Genomic DNA, 23,119 nt, shown 5'->3' with positions numbered 1-23,119 from the left:
CCTAAGAAATGCTGACATACTGAACACAGAAGAGTGACTCGAAGGTCAGCCTGTCATTACATGACTCGCATTTCTTCACCCTATCGGGAAAATGAATCACATCAGCACTACGGTATGTCAGAAAAACAACCTACAACTGTTCAACCAAAGTTTCGAAGCTGAGCTGCAAAACTTTCCTGTTCAAGATGGGATTTTTCTCAGGTTTATGATGAGGCAAAACAGAAAAGCAAGTTCACTTTTCACTCTATAATTCACTTTAATAATACACTTGAAGGAACCTCACAGCATTAGTGAATGCTTTATTCACAACTTACAGTACACAAGACTGCAGCACCCTCAAGTGGCCAAATGAGGAAATTACAGCAAAACTGTTGCGTTTGTATGAATGCGAACAATTTGAGGCATGTCGAAATGAGTACAGATATGATTTTCTTTTTTCCTTCCACTTGAGTAACAAGGCAGGGGAAGCAGAATCAGCATAAAATGCTCATTTCCATCCCACTGAATGATGTAAAAACTGATAAATGTTCAGAGCATCTTTGAAACACACACACACATATACAGGGTTTGCTCTCACTTTGATACACACGTTACAAAAGCAGTCCAACAAACAATATAAGTCATCTTCTTCATGCTTTCCTTTTTTTCTTCTGCATTTTCTTTCCAGACTGCGCCCCCTTCTGGACACCTCTCACCATGCCTTTGAACTGACCGTGCATTTTGGCTCGCTTCCTGTAGGTGTAAAGCAAAAACTTTAGGCTCCAAGTCTAAGCCTACAAATCAGCGTGGTGGCATGAGCTTATGCTCATACCTGCGATTGAGCTGGTCCTTCTTCAGAGGGATGTAAGCGTAAGGATCCAGCTTTCCTTTTTTCTTCACATCTCCTTTTCCTTTCTGTCAAGTTAGAAAAAGACACTCAGAATGACAGCGTAGACCCAAGAAACTTCACTGCAGCTGCAGATTGTTGTTCTTGTTCACCTTTGATTTATAATCGGATCCGACATCTTGGCTTCGTCCCAGAGGTCTGTGGATACCAGAGCCGCCGGCTGTGTAAAAAGCATCATCGTCACACAGTGCTACGTACAAGTGTTTGCATCTATTTGAACCTTGACACAACTCAAATGCACACCGTAATGTACTTTAACTGGATTTTATGCGAGTCTGCAACCTGTAGCCCTTCCGTAACGGCTCTTCATAACTTGGGCTAAAAATGATAAAGAACCAACTAATGTTTTTAGATTTGGATACGATACGATGTTTTTAGCAATTTTGTGGTTCTTTTCATGCAATAATTGTATTGCATATCCACTGAATAATCCAAAAGAGCCAGTAATATTATTTTGTAGAACTTTTTTTCTGGTCATTAGGTTGAAAACTGGGTCTTTTTCCCACCATATTTTTTCTACACCCCATGAAAGAACATGTATCCATCCTGTTTTGTTTTTTTTTTGTTTGTTTTATTTTGCAAAGGTTTTGAGTTTTTCAAATATAGAAAAATGGCAGTGGTTTAAAAAAAGACACATTTTCTAAAGTATATATGTGTTAAAAAAAATTTTTCTTCAAAAAGATCAGGTAACTTTTATGACTCTGAATGAGTTTTATTCAGCTGGACTGAAGGTAGAAACGGTTGTTTGTCTGCAGTTTCCCACAAGCTGTGTGCAGGATACAGCAAATGTGGAAGAGTCTTTTGGCCTATGTGCAAAACACTTTGTGTGGTTGAACATTAACAATGCACATCGGTTTGTGCACACCACCCACACTGTGATGCATGGCTGTGGCAGCAGTCTGCTGCAGGAATGATTTTCTTCACCAGGGAAAAGGAGCCTGGTAGGGGAGAAATCCTTGAAGAAAATCTGCACAAGATTGAGATTGAGGCAGAGGCTCGCCTTCCACCAGAACAACTCGAAACATACAGTCGGAACTAAAAGGAGTGGCTTATATCAAATCAAAGTGCATTCATTTGTCAGAATGGCATAACCAAAGACCATAATAAAACCAAATTTGTAATCTGTAGCCAGTCTTGATGTTCACAGATCCACTCCGTCCAATCTGAGCCACTTTGTGAAAGAAAAGTGGGTCAGACTTTAACTCAGAAGGCTTGCATCTCTAGTACCACACTGAACTAAAAGTGCTGAGTCAGGGCCTTGAATGCATGCAAGCACATTAAAAACACATATCAATATCTTTCCATTTCACAAAAAATCAACACTAAAATACAAATAAAACAACACCACTGAGATTTCTGGTTACAACATAACAAAATGAGAAAAAGGGTAAAGAGTGTGATTTCATATCCAAGGCAGTTCAGTAATCAATTGGAATATCTTCTTTAATTACCTTTATATTTCAATTGAGGTTCAACATCCATGTCCTCGTCTAAATTGTCATCTCGAAACTTTCTTTTCTGGGTTTTTTTCTGCAAATGCAAAAAAAAAAAAAAAAAAAAAAAGGCAGACTGTAAGCAAAACAGCAAAATGTTCCCAAACACCAGGTTCTGTAAAACTCACAGATTTCACTCCTGCTTCCTCCAGGATATCGTTCATCTCATCTCCACCTGTGAAGAGAAGCACCGCCGTCAGTGTGTTCACACATCAAGCTCTTGCAACGACACCGCCGGACTCCTCTGACCTTTGTTTTTCCCATCGTCCTCGTCGTCCTCTCTGATGATGAGCCGTCCGTCTGAGGTCACCTTGAAGCCGTGTTCGACCTTGGCGCTCTTCTTCAGCTGCGGATTTGTGGCTGAGAAACAGCAAAGCGTCATTTTAGCGCCTCTGAACCTCACGATTGTTCTCCGACTAAAGCAAGAAGCCTCACAATGCCGTGGTACCTAGAACTCTTTGTGAAACTTTTGGATCCAAGAAGTTCAAAGGATCATCTCCCTCTCCCTCCTTCAGCCACGCTTTCCCTTTCCGTTTGCCTGATTTCTTCTGGGTGTTGCGAGACGTTCCTTCATCCTCAGACAAATCGCTGTCGGACTCAGCCAGGATGTCTTCGATGCTAGAAACAAAACAGGGAACGTGGTAAACATTTAAACCGAAGTGAGTTTCGTGTGGGGGGTTGTTGTTGTCGTACCTTTGGCTTTTTCGTTTAGGCGTCTCGTCTTCGCTCTCCGACGACGCGTCCTGCTCCTCTGCGACCTGTTTCCGCCTCTTGTTTCGGGCCTCGGCCTTGCGGATGTTTGTCAGCACCTTGTGGTGCTCTGCAGGCAGCATGCTCTTCACCAGCTCAAAGCTGGAAACCCACAATCAGAGCGTTCAGGGGAAGGAAAGCGTAACGCTAACAGATAACATCGGTGGAAAGAAGACTCACCCAAACTTTCGGATGAATTTAGTGAAGATGTTCTTGAGTTTGGTTCTGAAATGCCTCCTGACGTCATCCTTGATGTTTCCAACTCCTTCCATCTGAACAGAGAGAGAACAAAATGTGAAATGAAAATGTGTTTACGCACTAAACTTTTAATCTACCGTTTAAATATCAACAATATTTTTTTGTCAATTACATCAAAATCTTTACAATTACTGTTAGATAAGACGCTTTACGTCTTACGTGTTTGATTGGTCATCAACGGGCAACTATTTGGACAAAATGCCCTGTGTGTGCAGTGCACATGTGACCTTTAAACTATGTAAGTGTGATGGAAACTTAGTCATTTATTTCAATCAGAATTAAAACAGATAAAAATATTTACAAATCTTTACATTTTAAAAAGAGGATTCTGGAGTTTTAACCAGCAGACAGACCCATAACTTTACACACTAAACTTTTAATCTACTGTTCCCATATTCAGAAAGTGTTACCTTAAATCAAGTTAAATATGAGTTGGAAAGTACGTTCTCATACTTTTAGTGCAAAAAAAAAACAAAAAACAACACATATTAATCTGTTGAAATTAAGAAAATTATCCAAGGACAAACCCAGAACATTTCTGAGTATGAACTCTCTGTGGAGGGACTGACTTATTTGGTTATCGTGGAGAGCTCCTGTGAAAGCTTTTGTCACTGGTAATGTACAGTTCATACCATGAGGGTAACATGTGAGCCCAAAGCTTTGGGGTCCATGACGAATAGGATGACTTTGATGAAGCCCAAAGCCGCTTTGACGACCTCCCTGGTTCGAGACGAAAGCAACAGACAGACGTTCTGCAGCAGCTGCTCCATGGTGGAAACGTCTATCGAGTCTGAAAAGAAATGCAAAAAGAAAAACTGAGTCTGCCATACAAATGTCCTTTTTTTTTTTTTTTCAGAAGTCCAGGTGAAAACACACAAGTGAAACCCACCTCTGTACTCAAACACAAGACGAGTCAATGCCAAAATGGTGCAAGTGATCATGGTGACAGATCCGGTGAGTCCTGCATACACCAGAGCCAAATACTCCTCCATCGCATCTATAATCGAGGCAGGTGATGTCAGCCATTTTGTAAACTCCAATGTTTCAAACCTCCATGTATTCAGAAACGACGCAACACCTTTTTTGTTCCCGCAGAAGCGAACGAAAGCGTTTCCTATTTCCACCAGGAGGCTGTAGGCGTTCTTACGAGCTCCAACTGAAACCTCCTTGGTGCAGATGATCACCTGCAGGGCAGAAACCCTCATGAACACCAAGTACATCAGCTCCGTCTGTGTCTGTTGTCACCAGCTCCGATTTGCATTTGCACCTCCGGCAGCAGCGCAGTGATGAAGCCTTTGTGCTCCTCGTTCAACCTTTTCACGATATGGATCAGACACTTGAGTCTTGGCTGAGAAAAGCAAAACCAAAACAGTCAGGTGGGAGTGAATCACAACAGTCGGGCGCACGGGACGTTTCTCTACGTGTGTAAAGATTTTACCCTCTTTGCGGGTGAAGAAGCGTTTTTAAGAGTGTCGAGCAGGACAGTTTTCAGAGTTTCCAAGTTGGACAGGACAAAGGATTTACACTCGTCTCTCTCTGCTCCGCACAACTCCTCCAACACGCGGTACGCCTTCTTCTGCATGCCCGGCTCTTTGACCTGAACACAAACACAATCAAAAAAAATTAAGAATCAAAAAAAATTAAGAAACCTTCCTAAAAAGAGCCTGTACTAAAAAGCTGCAAGGGCAGCCAACATTTCTCTAGAAATCAGTGAAAAGTGATTTTTAAAAAGTTAAAAATCTTGTTAATAAATTCATTACACAGAATGACACATTTTGGTTAAATTTGATCACTTTTCGCTCACAACTACTAAAAAAATAAAAATATAAATTATTTCTCTGAAAACTAAAATATAATTTTTTAGGACCAACTAAGAGTAGTTAAAAACAGAAACGGTACATCCTACATAGTCATGGGAAAGGCTGCTAACTTGATACTGACCCTCTTCACAAGCAGGTTTACTCAAAAATAAGGAAATAAAGAAGCCGGGCACTTCCAAAGTGCGGTATACATTATTAGAAAGTTTAGCCAAAAAAAAAAAAAACTGTGGGGGGGAAAAAAAAGGCACCCAAGCAAACCCACATAGACATAAGCATGACTTAGACTACAACTGCTTCAGATAAAGGAAGTTTATTCCATTTGGAAATCGAAATCCCTGATTCTGGAGGAGTGGAGACCACTACCAAGTTTCCAGTCAGTGTTATTACTAGGGAGCCGTGGCATCTGCTGCTTTTGGCCTGCTGTGCTTTATAAAGTCCAAAGTCAGCACAGCTGTCTGCCCGGAAATTCGAGAGCACTTCATGCCTCCCTGTGTTGGCAAAGTCTGTGAAGCAGCTGATCTGATTCTCATGCAGGATTCGACTCCTGGACGCACTGCCAAAGGCAACAATGCTTACTCTTTTGGACGTGATTAATGTGGCTGACCAGTAATCTCGTCTGACCTAAAGCCCATAAAGAATCCACAGCGGGTTGTCAAGAGGATGATGGGACGTACCAGAGTCAACAACGCAGACGAGCTGCAGGACTCTATAAAGGGAACCTGGGCTTCGTTCATTCAGGCTCCAAACCGCTCTGCATTCATGCAGTAATTGAAGCAAAAAGAAGCTCTAACTGGGCGGCTAATACGCAGTAGATGAAAGTCATTTTCAGGGTGTCAACATTTCTGTTTTACAAATGCTTCTTTATTTGTCTAATTTGTTTCAAATTTTCTGGGAAACTGAATTTTGGGTTTTTATTCAATATGAGACAAAGTCAGAGTTTTACTTTTTGATTCAAGTAACTTTTCAATGACATTTAATTTTATTTTGATGCATCATTAACCATACCTCCATATACGGTCTTATGAGCTCAAACGTTTTGGCCATAGTGCTTTCATCAACGAAGGGAGCCATGGCAACCACAAGGTCCATCACTGCAAGCCTGAGAAGAAGATCGGACCGGAACAGGATCACCAAACAGTTGATGAAGATACATCAATCGTTTTCTGATGGAAATCAAACCCAGTGGATCCCGGTTGGATGTCCTACCGTGTGAACTCAACGCTCTCCGTGCTGGTCAGTCGGTCAAAGGCTTTTTGCAGCAATGTGCAGATCAGCTGCGGATGAGCGAAGTTAAATTGCATAAGCGGATCATTTCGACACTCTCCAGCACAACAGAAGCGTTCAAATGTTACCTGCACATCAGTGACAATCAAGTAGACTTTGATGGTGTCGAGCACGGCCATCCTGTAAGCACCGGAGTCCCCGTCTGCAGGCTGCTGGGTGTACAGGTTGAAAAGGATGGGCAGGAAGTTTTTGGAGAACCGTCCCAATTCTGCCTTTTCTTCCGCTTCAACATGATCGCATACAGGAAGGATTAGAACACCGCAACGATGCCAACGGTTTGCACAAAGAGACGGCCTCTGTGAACATTTTAGCCACCTGTGGAGCAGCTCTTGTTGATCAGCGTACGCAGAGCTTGGCACACGGTGAGGCGCAGGTCTGGCCGTTCGTTGATGGCCATGCCGAGCGTCCGGGCGACGCCCTTGAAGGACGCCATCAGGTCCACTGGGCACGTGCAGAAGCCAGGAAGCATGGTCCAAATCTGAAATGCGGAACTTAGATCAGCATCGTAACCATAGAAAGTACACCTGGCCTTACAGGCTCACATCCTGGATGAAGTCATTCTTCTACCTATCTATGCATTTAGCTTTCTTAGCCTTGTTTTTTTGTTTTGTTTTGTTTTTTTACTATTGAACAAAGTCCTGGCCCAGAGGTTGTGTGTTTAGCTTGTCATTCTATTGTCATTTAATCTGTGGACATTTTTTAACCTCAGGAGTAAGTAATTCTGGATCAATGATTGTTTTCTTTTTTCTTGTTTGTCCTTCCTAGCCCACTCTGTTGGAGTTCCTGCCGTTTCTATCCACTGTAACCGCATCCTCTTTGATAACATTAGAAGCAAATGCAAAGAGAGCAGAAAATGAAGGTTAATCACAACTGACATTGTCAGAGGTCTTAGGCTAGAGAGTCTGTGAATAACAGTTGTTTTTCCCCCTAAATGTAGATTTTTTTTTTACCTCTTGTCCCGGATCCAAAAAACATTAAATAAATAACTCCAGAACTCAACACTTATAACACCAGTCAAAATTAAGTGAAAAGCTAAAGCAACAAGACAAGTTTTTGGGGGTTTTTTTTGTTACCTGAAGCTGTAATGTCTGGTAGACTTTTGCTTCTAGCTTCTTTCCTTGTTGCTCTAACTCTTCAGCTACAAAACAGGATTAGTCAGTTAAAGCATGTAAAAAACAGAACATTTAATTTCCTAGTCCACATTCATTCAAGCTGCTAGAGAGAGAGCGAGACTTTCAACAGATAACAGGAAGTCTGGTCTTATTCCAACAAAAAGCTAATTTTGGAAATTTTAGTAACCTGGAAACTTCAAAGCTAAGGTCAGGATTTACATTCTGTAGGGAATAGATCTGGAAACTGATTACTGGCAATGTTAATAGTACCGCTCATTAATACAAGATGCTAAATCTAGTTAATAGTTTTATCTCAATAAACATTTAACTTACCTCTTTGCCAGAGTGTTGTGGCCAAAGGGAGAAAATAAGAAGCAAAGAAACCGAGGCGAGTGTTTTTCACGTGATCTCGGATGACCGGAACCAACCAGCTGCGAGGGAACTCCAAGTCATCACTAAAAAAATAACAAAAAAACAAACAACAACAAAAACACAAGCAAAAGTTAATAAAATCACAGCAAAGACAGCAGAGCATCCTGTCATTTTGGCGTCGTACTTGTAGCCGGTGATGTTGAGAGGCACAGCAGCCAGCACCACTTCAGGCCCCATGCTTTCCACAGCGCCTCCCACAGCCAGGTCCAACTCCCCGCTGAAGGAGAACTGAGGGATGGAGCGCAGGTCTGACAGGGACTGCAGGGACTGCCCAGTGCAAGGGAAGAAGTGTCAGTCCGCTTCATTTTATTCTTTATCCACGTAAGGGTTTCAGCACGTCAAGGTTGTACCTTAGTCATGATGGGGTGAGCTTGTTTTCCTGCAACTCTGTAAAAGCAACCAAGGATCTGCAGCACAAAGGGCCAGGAGGCATGAAAGCGATAGGATAATCCTTCCTCCACAATGCTGGAAAAATGCAAGAACAGACAGTTAGTAGTTGTGTAGTGACTTATGGAAAAACTGTAAAAAAGAAAAAAACAACCATCTGCGATCTTACCGAAACATTTTACAGATATATGAGGGGTTCCCTGCCGAGGCGGTGGCGGTGATCATCCCCATTTCCTCCATGTGAGGAGCAACACACTCCGTCAACAAACTCTGAGATATAAAGACATCGTACATAACCATTTAGCACCGTGCAGCCACCAAAAACAACACCGAAAAGTTTCATTGCAGTCGGTTTCGGCGCCTGTTACCTTAAGTGTGTTGGTGGCTGCAGAGACCACAGGTGTGTGTGGCGACAGCAGGCAGGACATGGCGGCAGAGAACAGCCGAGGGAGGTGACCTAAACTCAGAGAACTCTGCAAACTGGACCGAAACACACACAGAAGGTCAGTGACGCAGCTGAAAAAAGTCCTTTTAATCTCGCTCTCCAATCTTGACCAACTATACCTCGCCAAGTGAACGTGCGCTTTCTCCATGACGGTAAGCCAGGCCAGCAGAGGCTGCAGGTCATTCTCACTGGGAAGGTAGTCATAGAGAGCCTGAGGACAACAACCGAGAGTGAGATTTTAGCAGATTTTACGCCACAAGTAACGGGGCACATTGGGTTTTTTTTTTTGTCTCACCGTGATGATCTGGGCGTTGAGTTCTGCGGAGAGGGACGACGCATTCGGCTTCGCAGTGAAGAGCCGATGAAACGCCTGCATGGCGCTGGCTGTTACCATCTTACAGCCGAGACAAATAGAAGAAGCATTGCTTTAAAAAAACAAATAGTCCAAAGAAGCACCAAAGTAGCTTCGGCTGGGAGAACTCACCACGTGGCTCAGAGTCATGACGCGCAGCAGAGTTTCGCAGCAGGACTTAACGGATCCCAGAGGAAATGATCCCATCAGCTCCTTCAGGAGGCAGAGCACATGGAGGGTGGTGGTGTCCTCTTTGCTGCCTGACGAGGTGCCAAAGATTGATTCATGGATCATCGGACACATTTTAATATCACTGCTAAACAGGATGTTCTCACTTTGGTTCACCACAACTTTCGAAAAGCAAACATTTGGACCAGACCTGGTCTTCCAAACACTTTCTGCAGCCATTTAGGAACTTACTTCAGTATAACCAGTTGAGACTCTGCATAAGCATTCATACCAGTTGAACTAGTTTGCATTTTGTCACATTAATGCACAATGGGATTAAGAAAACTACATACATCATAACTGCGTTTGTGTCTAAAATGTGGCATACATTTGCATACAGTTTGTTCTTTTATAGCTTAACCCAGCTTTAAACTTCTCTACAGCTTTATATTTGACCTGTCTGCAGTCTGCGTCACTATTATGAATACATTGTGTTGGTTTATGGTGTAATCTTCCAACAATATACATTAAACGCAGGTCCTTATATTACTTAATTCACTTTCTGACTGTCTTTGTGTACAAAATTTTAACTAATTACTAGATATAAACTTCCATCCTTTAACCGGAAAGTGAACATTTTATTTACATCAGTTAAGTAAACTAACAAGCATGATGCCTCACCTCCTGCCTGCTCTACTTCTTTGATGCAAAACTTGGCTGTAGTGACAGCAGCGGGGTGATGGTTCGGAGCGTCATCAGTAAAGAGGAAGTCGCTGCCTCGCAGAATGGAGCAAACGCCTTGCTGAGCTGCTTTACGCACCTGAGAGGGAAAAAAATAAAATAGACAGTCACTTGTTAGAAAAATCTTGAATTAAAATTTTTGGATGAAAAGTAAATAAGGTGTCTGTTTATTTAAACTTGTGGGAGTGACCTTTGGCTTGCTGTGCACCGTGAAGCTGAGCAGACCATGATAAGCCTGCAGAGTAGATGGGTAGCTCCAGACAGAAACATCCTGCTTCCTCAACAAAGTGGCCAAGCAGGACAAGATCTAAAGATGCAAACACAAAAAACAATCTGAGTTTAAAAACAGAGTGAAAACAGAGGAAGACAAAGGTAAGCCGGAAAATCTTCTCACCCATCTGAGAGCTGAAGATGCATCAGAGGAAACCTGTTTAGACATGACGTCCATGAGAGCCTTGGTGGTGTCCGAGAACTTGGACTTCAGCACTGGAGCTGGAACACTGGTGAGACCCAAACGCTGAGCAGTTAGTATTAATCAGGTGTAATATGTTCAGTCATGGAAAAGACAAAGGTTTTCTAATTTCTACCGTTTCATGACAAGGTTGAGAAGATAAGCCACTGCAGCCTGAGATTCTTCCGATTCCACAACTTCCAAGGTCGTCATCTAGCAAAAATCAAAAACAGACTAATTAGAAATAAAGCTAATAAACCTGAGGGGATAACCTTGCTTTTTAGTTGTTGTTGGGTTTTTTTACCATAAACTTTAAACAAAATGTAAACCAATGAAACACTCACCAAAGCAGCAAAATACTCCGTCTCCGTTTCCTTCCCGCCTTGACTTCGGATCACTTCAGTAACAGCAGCTAAAACTGCACAAATCTGGCAAACATCAAGAGACACAGTTACAGCAGGTGCAGATATGCTACAAAATATCGCACGTGCTAAGTTTACAAACTGGGAGTATGCAGCGGGCAGGCAATACACCCGCAGTCCTACCTCCTTATGTGCAGCGGAGTTGGACTCCCAGAAGCGCTGCACCTTTCTGAATGTGAGGTTGGAGCAATCGGACAGGCCACTCAGGAAGGTGCCCGACGTTCTCTCCGACAGCCTCTCATCGGGCTCCTCTTCCATTTGAGTATCCTTACGGGCCCCTGCATTAAGCTCCAGGGGCCCAGCCTGCAGCTCATTGTGAAGCTTGAGAGCGTCAACAGTCAGGTCACTTTTCGCTGTGCAAATAAAAACAAAACAGAAAGATATCAATTTTTTGCTGTCACTCCCAAACTAAACTTCAACATTTGTTCACAAAAAGAGCTAAGAGGGTCAGATTTACTATGTGATAAAAAACAATTATTTATTATTGTGTTTACAGGCTTGTTTAGACAATTATATCCATAGTTTCTATGCAAGTTCTCCATGAAAGTTTAACATTTCCTTTTTTTTTGTTTTTACACCACACATATAATGGTTCATTTAAAAAAAAAGAAGCATGGAATATGCAAGAAAACAACTTTGTAAGAGTTGTTTTACAAACAACTCTTACAAAGATATGTTTATTCATCTAATCATAGTTAGATGGATAAACAGATGAATCAGATGGATTGGTGAATGAGTGGATAAACAATGGGTGGATAAACAATCTATGATTACATCATTCAGAAAACAGGATGAAGTGAAACTATTACTATTTTTGTTCCATTGATTTTTCCATCCTAATCCAAACATAGAAAATACTTTAATAAAGCTTCATGCTTATCCAGACTGGCCTGTGAGTCCTGAGTTATATTAGAGGCCGATGTCTCAAAACTGCATTCCTTCACATTTGGCAAGTGATAAAAAGGCAAAAATACATGAATATCTGTAACTTATGTACAGCTATTCCTCTGTGTTGTAAACTGAAGCAGTGAAGTAATCATGTCAAATAATGACCAGTGTGTTTCTCAGTGTTTACAAACTCCATTTAGGATTAGTGAGTTTACAGACCGACTGAACAGAAAGGTCAGAGGGATTTACTCCTGAGAGGACGATACCGAGTGTTTGCTAAGCAGCGGAACAGATAAAGTTATCCAAGTTAAATGGCTAATGTGGCTCATGTTAGCTCTCCGAGACCCACGTGTGTATCTCTTACCGCTGGGTCTGCTGAAAAAGCGGCTTTTCGCCGCCTGTCGGAAGCGGCTGGTCTGCGGGTTGGAGTCGCTGCTGTGTCCCTTCTTCCAGCGCTTCAACTTGACCCCGGTCCCCGACCGAAGTTTCCCTGATTTCACCATTTTCAGGGCCGAAAATAATCACGTTTCTCCACTGCTGACTGTGGAGCTCCAGATGACTCCGTCGCTCATCGGATGACGTCAGAGGTTTGCTTGCGAGTCCGACTCGACGTTATGTTGGTATGCCAGTAGATGGCGCTGTTCACTACAAACAACAGTGGAAAAACAGTGCTCCGTCCTATTTGTACCGTTAGGATTTGTCATAGCCATACAGGCAACTTACGAGCTAATAAGTTCCACTTGGTTTTTGCAAGAATTGATTCCACAATTTCTCTGAATGTCTTGGTTTTGCCTCAGAAACACTGTGTTTAATCGCAACCAGCAAGTTTTCGGTTTGACCAAGGTGCAGCAGCGACTAGGCTTGGTGGCTTCATAATGTTAATAACGTTGATCTGAAACAAAGATGTTGCTGAATTATTTATATTGTTGAGGTTGTTGTTTTTCTTGAAATATTAATTTTAAGGGTATTTTATTCTTCAGCACAGGCAGAATGGCCCTTTCAATGTATTAAAACTGATCTATGACACAAACTGTCACCTGACCCAAGATTTTCCCCATTTTTTGGACTGACAAAAAGGAAAGATGAAAACATTCAATCAGTATGAAATGAATTCCCAAAAGCAAGAGATGAGTTTAAATTTATAACATTTATTAAATGACATTACAGGGTGCATAATTTTAGACAGAAAGCTATTGCATGTTTGTACAGTTGTTTGAAAGGATGAACTAAAATCAGATACGTTCATCTTTTTCTACCTTATAAAAGGTTCCTTTATTATATTCAGTGTCTAGTCAAAATGTGCTGTTCACACAGAGAAATGGGGGAAAAAATAATCTGATGTTTACAATTCGAAATACTCATCTATTTGTCATAAGAGAAAAAAAAGAGAGTAGATTTTCCTTATTTGTTCTCCTTAGGTGAGCTGCATTTAATTCATCAACAAGCATAAGTACAAACAAACAAGATGAGGAGAGGAACCCATGTAAACAATAGAGCTGCAAGTCGAGGTCTTCAGAAACAGACAGACACTGGGAGGTGCATATCAGGGCTCTATTATCACCTAAAGTGTTTCAGTGCTTTTCAGTAATATCTCTTTATTTGGAAAAAGGGGAAAAATAGAAAAAGGAACAATATAAAAGCAATAATTTATTATATAAAATGTACATAAAATTTCCCTGCTGGAAACCTGCTCCTGTTTCTGCAGCCTTGTCTGGCACGTCCTTTTCTGACCTCCGTCCCTCAGTTGGGTATGACTGAAGGATTTATGTTGACGATCACTTGGACGACATAGTCCTTTTGGATCTTGGCATCTTGGAGGCGAGTCTTGTCTGTCAGAAGTTTCCCAGAGAAGAACCACCGCTGGCGGATCACCTCGATGTCCTCCTGTTTCTCCAACTGTTTCTTCAGCACGGCGATGGAGTCCGCCAGGCTGGCCGTCAGACGCACATCATTCCCTGAAACAGGAATGTGCTGTGTTGTAGATATTTAAATGCTTCCGGACAGAGTTGAGGCAAAATGTTTGTCAATTTTATGTAAAAAAAATGTTTTTTTTCCTCCATTTCGTCTTGTTTTTGGTAATTTATGATCATCCAAAAATAATTTCTGCTTGCTAACTACAATGATAATGAAAGAGAGCATTTTGAAGTTACTTCAAATTCATAATTTTATCTTAATTTCCAGTATTTTTCTTTTTATTAAGCTGTGACTGAGGTCAGATGTTTTGGGTGTCCACAAACGGTGTTACCTGTTGATAATCGCACCCGCAGCTGGAACTCCTCTCTAGACGGTGGAGGTTGAGCTTGTTTCTGTGCACTTTCAGACAGTTTGCTCTCGCCAGACGTCTCGGTGATCAGGTTGACAGGTGGCGCTAAGGTGTATGCTGGCAGCTGGTAGCGGTTTCCCAGTTCGTCATAGCTCTCCGTGAGAGACCCTGCAGGGGAAAGGACACCCAAGTAAGTGCCCACCTCTCAAAAACCTTCAAAGATTAGAGATTAGTACTCTCCTCTGAGGGAGCACGCTGTGCTTTATCCCAGAGCTTTGGGTGTATCTGCCTTTAGTGGTCACGCAGCACTATTACATAATTACAACAGTAATCTCTTACAAATCAGTCGCTGGATTCTGCAAACCGCTCTATGGCATTGAGAGAATTACTATTCAACAAGGGCGTTCCAGCGCGTCTAAAGCTTTAGATATGTGTGATATATTTTCACGTAGGAAACGGATTGTGTCAGCATTTTATACCGTGTGGCAGAGTGATGCAGGCTCCATCCACTATAGCCTGGGCCAGCTCCAGGTCATTGCACTCCAGAGCCAGGGCTGCTGCTCTCAGCGCATCCCAGATCTCTTTTCGTCCGTCGAAGGCGGGAGCTGTATCCCAAAACTCGTCTCTCTTGCTCCTCAGCTGGCCCTCGGTCATCGGGTACTCGCTCTTCCATTTAGGACGGTCTTTCTTGAGAGGCTCATTGCGTGCTGTAAAAGAGAAATGACAAAAAGATTGAAAAGATTGTTGCTTCTATCTACAAATGGCTGTAATCTACAGTGCTTTTTTTTGGAGGATTCATGTTAAAGACCAACAAAGAGTAGTGCGTGAGTAGTGAAGTGGAAGCACATCTTTCAAAATCCTTTACATCTGAGAAGTCTAACAGACATATCTGTTTAGCACAGTTTCCTTCAATATCCCTAAACTACCTTCAAAATTTGTAAATAGTCCATGTGTGTGTGATTTAATCTTGGCATAAATCAAGTTACACGCCCATTGACTCACAGGTTTGATCGAAAACATTAGTGAGCAAATGAAAAAGTTCATATTTAACAAGCAACACAGCAGACAAGTCGATTATAAAGTTGTGGAAAAGGTGAAATTAATATCCAAAGCTTTGACCATTTAATGGAGTACTGCTCAAGCCATCATCTGAAAAACGAAAAAAGATCACACAACTGTAAACCTTCCAAGCTGTTGTTGAAAGAAAGTTTCAAGTTTTCCACAAGCGTTTGCAGTTTGTCTGGGACGCAGCCAAAATGTGGAAGAAAGAGGTCTTAAATCACCTCAGACCAAAATCAAGCAGTTGGGCTCTATGCAAAACAGAACCCTGCACATCATCCTCAACACACCAACCACACAGTGAAGCATGGTGTCGGCAGAATAATGGTGAGGAGTTGCTTTTCTTCAACAGAGACAGACAAGATGGTCTGAGTTGATGGGAAGATACTTGGAGCTCCTAGAAGGAAGAGGCTGCAAAAGACTATTTTGCAAGAGAGAATGGGCAAAAAACTATTATTTAAAAAATTTAATAAAGGTAGAAACAAACCCAAAGAGCAGCAGCAGTAAATGCAATGAAACTTAAATCTAAAAAGTATTCACTCAGGAAGGGATTAATCCAAATGCACACCACCTCTACAATTATAAACTTTGTTGTGTTGCTCTGTCACATAAAATCCCAATAAAATGTATGTGAGTTGGTGGTAGTAATTTAACAAAAACAATCAACAAGAATAAACACTTTTACACAGCTCTGGACTTCTTAACAAGAATCTTAACGGCAATGAAGTCACAAACTAGACAAAATGCCTAGTGCGGCGATAGCCGCCACGTTGACCCACGTCACGGCTGATCTAAAAACGGCTAAGCTCTTTTCCATTACCTCTGGGGCCACTGAGCATTAGGTAATGTTTTTATTTTGCTCTGAGGTCCTATGCAGACTTGTTTGTCCTAAGCTTTTGTTTCCGATTGGGAGAGCCACACAAATATATAATTTATCTCTGATGTTGCATTAAAGCAACATATTATGACCAGAAAACACTTTTGCAATAACATAAAAGAGAAATGCTCTGGGGGATATATTAGGGGATATATTACAAAATGGATTAAGTGAAGTATAAAAATTGTACAATGCATACATAGTCAAGCAAAGATAATTATGTGGTTATTTTAACACATGATGATATGATATATTAAGATATCTGGAATTGTTAGTGCAGCTTATGCAGGATTGCGACACCTTAATATAAAGCATATCTGTTATACAGAATTACCCACAAAGTCGGTTTGATTCACTGCTAGACGAAAATCAAACTTGTTATTTATAGCACAGTGGATTATTGCAGTCGCTAGTAACAGAGACTGTACTGTACATGTGCATGGACACACACAGACACACGGCAATGGATTATAGGCTGTAATCAGGTTCCACATAACAGGATTTATCTGCCACTATCCCATTGGGCATCAGAGGAGATGAGCATTCTCTGACCAATGAGAACCAGAGAAACAAAAAAAAACACCTTTCCAACAGCCTGCATAGAAACGCAAACCCACTAGAAAGAGCTAGGAAGGGAAAAAAATATGTTTTAATCTGTTGACTTTTTTAGATATATAAAAACATGTTTTATCTGCTCTGAGACTGTTTTTTGTTTGTTTTAGATTGTTTTTCTCTAGTAGAGCGGAATTTAAAACCTTACATAACATATATTTATGTAACACACTAACTTCCAAATTCACCAGTATGGACACCAAAGATACTCTTTGTGACACTTGAAACAAGACCGGCTTGCAAATATTTGTCCTAACGTTACATGGAGGGAAGTACAGAAGTGTAATTGTAACACAGCAATCATTCTTTAAGGTTTTGTTACTACATTTTTACAGCAGTAAAATGACTGCTTTTAGGATTGAATTCATACACATATTTTGTTGGAAACAAAACTAATCAACAGCCTTTCCGTTTAAAATGACTTCACACTTCTGTAAAACTTTACTTATGCTCTGTTCTCATATGAATGCCTAAGAACAAAGATGGTTTATTTTTATGGATGAATTTAATGAGTGAAAGCAGACATTTATACAACAATGTCTAGCCTAAATAAATCGTCTGATTGCATCTTACATGAAATGTGTGCACTTCTAATCTAATTCATATTCTACTGCAGTATTTAGCTCTGCTTCTATCACAAAGTATGTGGCATGGTAAAGGTGTCAGTGAAGGGTGCAGAAATCACAGGATTCAGTTTGCAAATTTATTTAAACGCACAATCAACTGTTTTAGTATATATTGATCATGAAGACCAATCCATACCTTTTATACAGAGTTTCATTAAATTAATGAGTCTATTTTCAATTTGGCTTCTTTTAATGCAAACACAGCCAAAATTAAATGCAAGTGCAAATCATTTTACTGAGTAATTATCACATGGTGATGATAGTTATACCTTAAACATCCAATGAGAAGCAGCTTTAAAATTAGCATAGAAGGAAAAAGGAATCTTCTCTTAGCTGAATAACCAACATTTTTTTTAAATTATTATCTAACTCAAATTATATTTTTACTCGAGGTGCACACATTTGTCGATTGGGAGAGCCACATAAGTATGCAATTTATCTCAAATTGAGGACATCATCAAAAATATCACCATTTGTAATATCGGAGGATCCAATATGTGGTAGGATGTCATGTTTCAAGAGCCACGCATGCAAATTATGCTTCCCGTTAACACATCAGGACTGTTGGATGGACATTTTTAGCAGATGGGTATTTTTAGTGGCTGAGATGCTAAAGCTCACAAGGAAAATGTGGGTGAATAGTAATTTATCTCGGTACAATATCTAACCATAAAGATAAATGTGTTCCTGATGTGGTGCAGTCTAACTTTGGCTTTGGTTTATTTAAATTAGTAGAGGGACGTAGTAACCTGTCAGAGCCAGATGTTGGGTCTCGAGGTCCTGAAAACAAATTAATATTGTCTATTGAACTGCAAGCCTATAACAGCATCTGAAGTCTGGTGAAAAATATATGTAAAAATATTTGTAATTTTAGAAATTACAAATATTGCAAAATTACAAAAGAAAAATGCTTGTAATTTATGAATAAAAATATATAGATATGACTTTAAAGTTGTGATGTTAGCTACATATAGCTATTTTGTGGGACAGCTGTGGTATAAATAAAGCTTTCTAACTTAAATCTCAATACTGACGCACAATTTCAGATTTGAAGAATTTTATGAAACATAAATGCTGAAAATACTGAAAACACACCTGGATATATTTATGTTTTAGCAACTGGGATAGACAGTTTTGTAACCATCACAGTGATCCTTTAAATTAATAATCCATGAATGTGTTGGATATTCCTATGAGGGTATGCATTTAATAATTCAATATACTATGGGGATTTTTTTTTCCAAAAAGCTAAAACTAATACAGATTGAATTAAATCTAATTCAGTTAAAGAACATGCAATTCATTTCCTTTTTTCATGAGTTTTAGTCAGTTAAATGGTTAAAATGAGAGACAAGAGGTGAAACCTCAAAGGAAACTGGAAATCTGTAAGGAAAAGTCAGATTCGTGCATCGGTGTGTTTTAATGTATGGAACATACAAAAAACACACAACAAACCAATGAGGCTTCCTATAAAACTGATCCCAAAAGCAGCAGCAACAATCACATATGTCCCACTAGCCGGACTGACCTGAAGATAAAATAATCCATACTTACTTCTGAGCAAAATCTTAAAGGGTGCATTTGGAGCATGATAGTAGTTGCATTCCCTGGAGTTAGGAACTCCCATTGCTGTGTTTTTGTCTGCGCTTTGCTGAGAATCAAGCTTCTGTTCATCAAAAACTTCACAAAATGAGCCACAGAGCTTGACCTCAAAGAAGGTGGAGAATCCCTTCTGCGTCCGCTGAATAATGCTGATCCGCCTGATCTAGTTCATCTCAAAGAGCCAACTGAGATTCAGAGCTCATTTGCCTGCAGGTACACTTCTCCAGTTGCTTAAAAAATGTCACCACCTTCTCCTGTTTTAACACTTCTAATAAAAACACATGACCCCATAAATACCAGGTGAGCAATTAATTGAAACTCGTTCAGTGTATTCAGAGAAAGAGTCTTGTGTCCTCACAAGCGGGTAGCTGCTTTGCCTTTACACAAGAGGCCTAATCCTCTGAGCTCTATTTAAAGACAGGATGGAAATACCCAAGGCAACATACTAAAGCTATTAGCAAGCTATAAACTCCAGTCTGCTGGAAGAAAAAGATGTTGTGCTACCCGGAATTTCTCCAAGTGGCTTCATTCACAGAAAGGACAGCGAGGTGGCTCATCACACAGCGTGTGTATCCAAAATTCAAGTTGATAAATCAATTCAAGAAAGCCTGACGTGCAAATACCTTTTTAACATACAATTCGGGCAGAGAGTGGGAAAATTCTCTGCTGCTATTGCAGTTAAACGTGTCCTGCACGTCCATCTTCCCCGCCACATAGGTTGATATTTCAAAAATACTAGATTAACGAGTGTCGAAATAATCTGTCAGGTCATCGGTACAGATTAGATACAGGACTAAAAGATAAGGCTTAAGAGGTTCGAGAGATATCTGCAGACTGAAAATGACCTCCAAACAGCAGCGGGATGAAAAGACCTCGTCACACTAACTGTTAAGAAGAGCTGCACGAATGTTAAAAGTGTGAGGCCATTTTCAAAAGGTTCTGTGGCTTTGAGTGATGTTTACATGTAGATCTGCACCACATAAGGAAAATACGCAGCATAATAGTATTTTCTTTAGTCACCAGCTTTGAAATATCAGCCACTAACAACAGACAACAGCTGTTGGCATGAAGGGCTGATAGTGTCTGTCCAAGAAGTCAAATACATCATTAATATGCAGAAAGTTGAAATATAGTACTCCAGCCAATACTGCATTTAAGCAGTCCTTTGCAATTGCAATATTGCACACGCAGCTGCAATGTGATATATTGTGCAGCTCTAGCTATTTGGTTTCTAGGAGGTATTAAAATATTAAATAATTCACATAGATTTATTAAAATATTACTTATTCATTTTTTAGCTGTACGGTAGCAAAAAATGAAAAGGAAATTTGAGCACAATAATCAAGCTGCACAAGGTCAAAAAGCAAGAATTTGAGTATTGTGCTTGGTCGACACCCAAAAACAACATTTGAGATAAGAATTACAACAAATAAACATGTTTTCCAGTGGTTTTCAAACTACTGTACAAGAAGCACTAGGACTCTCATTAGTGGTATGCTAAGGAAATGTTAGAATCATTGATTTATTTTATAAATCAATGAACAACGCATAAACTGTGATGTAGGGATAATGAGTTCAAACAGCAAAACCAATTTGTTGTCATTGAAACAAGTTGATTTCTGCATCACCCAAAAATAACTTACAAAGAAAACATAAAATGTAATGCTGTGTTTCATATACCTCTGAAGTTGGGAAACTGATGTAAGAGAATAACGTTACACCCATCATAACTGTGCTCCAGCAGCAAGTCAGAAAATCATCGGGATCTGCTAGCTTATATGTTTGGCTAACTAAAATTACAAAAAATAAGCTAATTACAATTCCTTTCACAGCATTTTAGACTATACTCATAAAATGTACATTTTCAGGAGGTTCAAATATGATTCAATTGTTCAATTGCCTTTTGTTTTGTTTGTTTTTGTAGTTAGAAGTAAGTTTTAATTGCAACAGCCATGTTGGATTTTTAGGTCAGTGTTTGAGGTCAGTGAAAATTTCTAACTTTGAATGACAATATGTTTTTATTTTTCTAACCTGGAAGCAAAAAACTCAACTCATAAGTAACAAAAAAAAATGCATATTTGAACTGCAACCTTCAACTAAATGTGCAGAGCAAATAGATAAAAAAAAACTGATTTTAATACATTGGTTTGTGTAAAGATTCACTTAATATAACTTATTACTAATGTTTCATTTGTTACACAAATCTGATTACTAACGGCTTAGTGTTTAACACATTTTGAAAACTGATCCATAAAAACAAACATAGGTTGAAAGGCATTAATACCACTACTGCTATTTATCCTCTGCAAACAACTGAAGTAAATTGTTCTGGCAAAAGGTTTTAATGCCAAAAACTGTCAAATACTTAAGCTAAATTTTTATTCTACTGGAATTTATTTTATTTTCATACAGTTTAGCCAGTGCGTAATCATTCAGGCCTTCCTTCATATAAGGTCTAAGAATGAAAAAGCCATGTGAATCATAAACTACGGACCATACCCATGTCATATATCTTATTGAATTTTTTTTATTTTATCTCAATCCATGAACTGAATGCTAATGAATGATGTTAATTATAATAATAGTTCCAGCAGCATAAGAAGATTCTCTAGATCTGAGAAGCCCTTCTTCACCATAATGCGGACATATATTCTATCTTAGTTACAACATCATCCAGCAGAATTAAATATGCATTAGGAAGAGCATTATCCCAGGCTCCACATCACTTTAAATAAAGCATTTGAATGTATTCCAGCTTCTTACCTCCACGTTTTTTAGTCCTTGTGGAGCCATGGGCACTCCCTGGTCCATCCATCCTGCTCCTCCCCACGCAGCCTCCCATCACTGTACCTGTGTCCCAGAACAAGAAGGAAAATGTAACTATTTAAATCATGTTTAACTTTGTTTTTACTTTTTTTTACAATAGATATGTTTTTCATTGAGCTTTAAAATGAGAGGGAAGAGTGCAAGAAACGAGTAATGATTTTGAGATAAAATGACAGCTCAGCACTGCATGTTCCTGTGAGGTCAGACAAGCTGCTATGTTTGTGTCACGTGTAGTGCCAGCTGATGGGAACACGCACAGCATCATGTCTCCATGCTTCCCATCTTTCATTCATAATTTCGAAAAAAAAAAGAAAACTCACTTTAGTCCACTGTTCTTGTTGTTAGCCGTGCTAAATTAACAGATGCGCTTTTCATTCAGTCGAAATATTGTTGTATAAATCGCAGAATATTTACCCTACTATAGATTTAAAATAAAAGACAAATCACCTGAAATCCAGTCTGCTATATTATGCATCCGTCTGCAGTTTGCTTGCCACATCAGAACTTGTTGGCAAACAGAAGTTTATCTCCGGATCTTGACGTGACGTGACGGGTCAGCTGAAGCTGCGAGTCTGCAGGATGACAGACCACAGTGGGAAGAGTGTCGGTGCAACTCCGGTGATGGATGGGCGCGCTGAGAGAGTCCAAACAAAAAATTACTTTTCTCTTTACAAGAATGCAACAAACAAAAGCGAAATTTTCTCAGCTGAAAATGAGGCAAGCCCACTCGGGTAGTCCGTTTCCGATCTAACTCAGAATTAATGCTCTAAAGCCCCGCACGCATGCGTGAAACAGGCTCAGTAACACAGCGGAAACGGAGTAGGGACTCCTTCAGAATAACAGCATCTGTTGAGGAAAATATAGTCACTGCAAAAGCATTCACCCTCTCAAGCTTTTGCACAATTCGTTATGATACAACTATAAACTGTACTGTATCTGTAGGTGTTTTATTTAGTAGACCAACACGATTAATAATTGTCAAGTTGAAGGAAGCTTTAACCCATCAAAATAAGAGCTACTATGCCACAACTCCAAATGTGCAAAGGCATATGTGTGGCCACCTCAACTGAATGGCAGACAATGTGAAAAATGACCAGAAACGCAGTCAATAACTCTATGGCAACATTGGAGGAGCTACAGTGATCCATGGCTCAGCTAGAAGAATCCTACCTCAATGGAAAGGTAGCAAAAAGAAAGTCACTGCTGAGAGCAAGCAACGAAATCTTAATCATTTCTAAAAGGAATAAGTTTCTTATATTTTTTTTTTTTACTATTCAAGTATTTCTGAGGCAGATCTCATGACTGACATATTAGTGAGCCTAAGTGAAATCTCAGCCCTAACTTAGTAAACTACTGGTGTAAGAG

General features: G+C 40.0%; 2 protein-coding genes across 4 annotated transcripts; both read right to left on the bottom strand.

Moving 5' to 3' along the window:
• Positions 1–282: 282 nt before the first annotated feature.
• Positions 283–12,482, bottom strand: rrp12 (ribosomal RNA processing 12 homolog). Its single transcript, XM_008429703.2, has 34 exons — positions 12,254–12,482; positions 11,125–11,354; positions 10,924–11,007; positions 10,716–10,792; positions 10,523–10,628; positions 10,319–10,435; positions 10,069–10,207; positions 9,352–9,479; positions 9,163–9,261; positions 8,987–9,078; positions 8,791–8,902; positions 8,592–8,692; positions 8,386–8,500; positions 8,160–8,302; positions 7,937–8,058; positions 7,565–7,629; positions 6,807–6,969; positions 6,560–6,714; positions 6,414–6,481; positions 6,213–6,306; positions 4,826–4,984; positions 4,655–4,735; positions 4,466–4,571; positions 4,277–4,384; positions 4,020–4,177; positions 3,310–3,401; positions 3,073–3,231; positions 2,828–2,997; positions 2,629–2,739; positions 2,508–2,554; positions 2,338–2,416; positions 979–1,046; positions 812–894; positions 283–732 (listed from the first exon to the last, which is right to left on the bottom strand). The coding sequence occupies exons 1-34, from the start codon at positions 12,390–12,392 to the stop codon at positions 630–632; spliced, it is 3,873 nt and encodes a 1,290-aa protein (XP_008427925.2). The 5' UTR covers positions 12,393–12,482; the 3' UTR covers positions 283–629.
• A 535-nt stretch (positions 12,483–13,017) lies between these two features.
• ubtd1a (ubiquitin domain containing 1a) lies at positions 13,018–22,591 on the bottom strand. 3 transcript variants are annotated; one of them, XM_008429701.3, is made up of 5 exons: positions 22,202–22,591; positions 21,692–21,778; positions 14,632–14,859; positions 14,135–14,320; positions 13,018–13,844 (listed from the first exon to the last, which is right to left on the bottom strand). In XM_008429701.3, exons 1-5 carry the CDS (start codon positions 22,251–22,253, stop codon positions 13,630–13,632), a joined length of 768 nt encoding a protein of 255 aa, XP_008427923.1. In that variant the 5' UTR covers positions 22,254–22,591; the 3' UTR covers positions 13,018–13,629. The 3 variants fall into 3 exon arrangements, with proteins under 3 accessions (XP_008427923.1, XP_081472451.1, XP_008427924.1); XM_081616325.1 differs by lacking the exon at positions 22,202–22,591 and adding an exon at positions 22,075–22,181; XM_008429702.3 differs by lacking the exons at positions 21,692–21,778; positions 22,202–22,591 and adding an exon at positions 18,881–19,496.
• Between the last annotated feature and the right edge of the window lie 528 nt (positions 22,592–23,119).

Source organism: Poecilia reticulata, chromosome 15 (assembly GCF_904066995.2).
Source record: "Poecilia reticulata chromosome 15, P_reticulata-male-v2, whole genome shotgun sequence".
Taxonomy (NCBI): Eukaryota; Metazoa; Chordata; class Actinopteri; order Cyprinodontiformes; family Poeciliidae; genus Poecilia; species Poecilia reticulata.
The sequence above is the reverse complement of the archived record's forward strand: the minus strand, read 5'-3'. Positions and strand labels throughout refer to the sequence as shown.

Coding starts and splice junctions, on each gene's coding strand:
- rrp12 (XM_008429703.2), bottom strand. CDS start 12,392: ATGGTGAAATCAGGGAAACTTCGGTCGGGGACCGGGGTCAAGTTGAAG. Junction 2,417..2,507: donor AGGAAGCAGGAGTGAAATCT/GTGAGTTTTACA, acceptor TTGCATTTGCAG/AAAAAAACCCAGAAAAGAAA. Junction 733..811: donor AAGGACCAGCTCAATCGCAG/GTATGAGCATAA, acceptor TTACACCTACAG/GAAGCGAGCCAAAATGCACG.
- ubtd1a (XM_008429701.3), bottom strand. CDS start 22,253: ATGTGGCAAGCAAACTGCAGACGGATGCATAATATAGCAGACTGGATT. Junction 21,779..22,201: donor TATAGCAGACTGGATTTCAG/GTGATTTGTCTT, acceptor TCTGGGACACAG/GTACAGTGATGGGAGGCTGC. Junction 14,321..14,631: donor CTGCATCACTCTGCCACACG/GTATAAAATGCT, acceptor TTTCCCCTGCAG/GGTCTCTCACGGAGAGCTAT.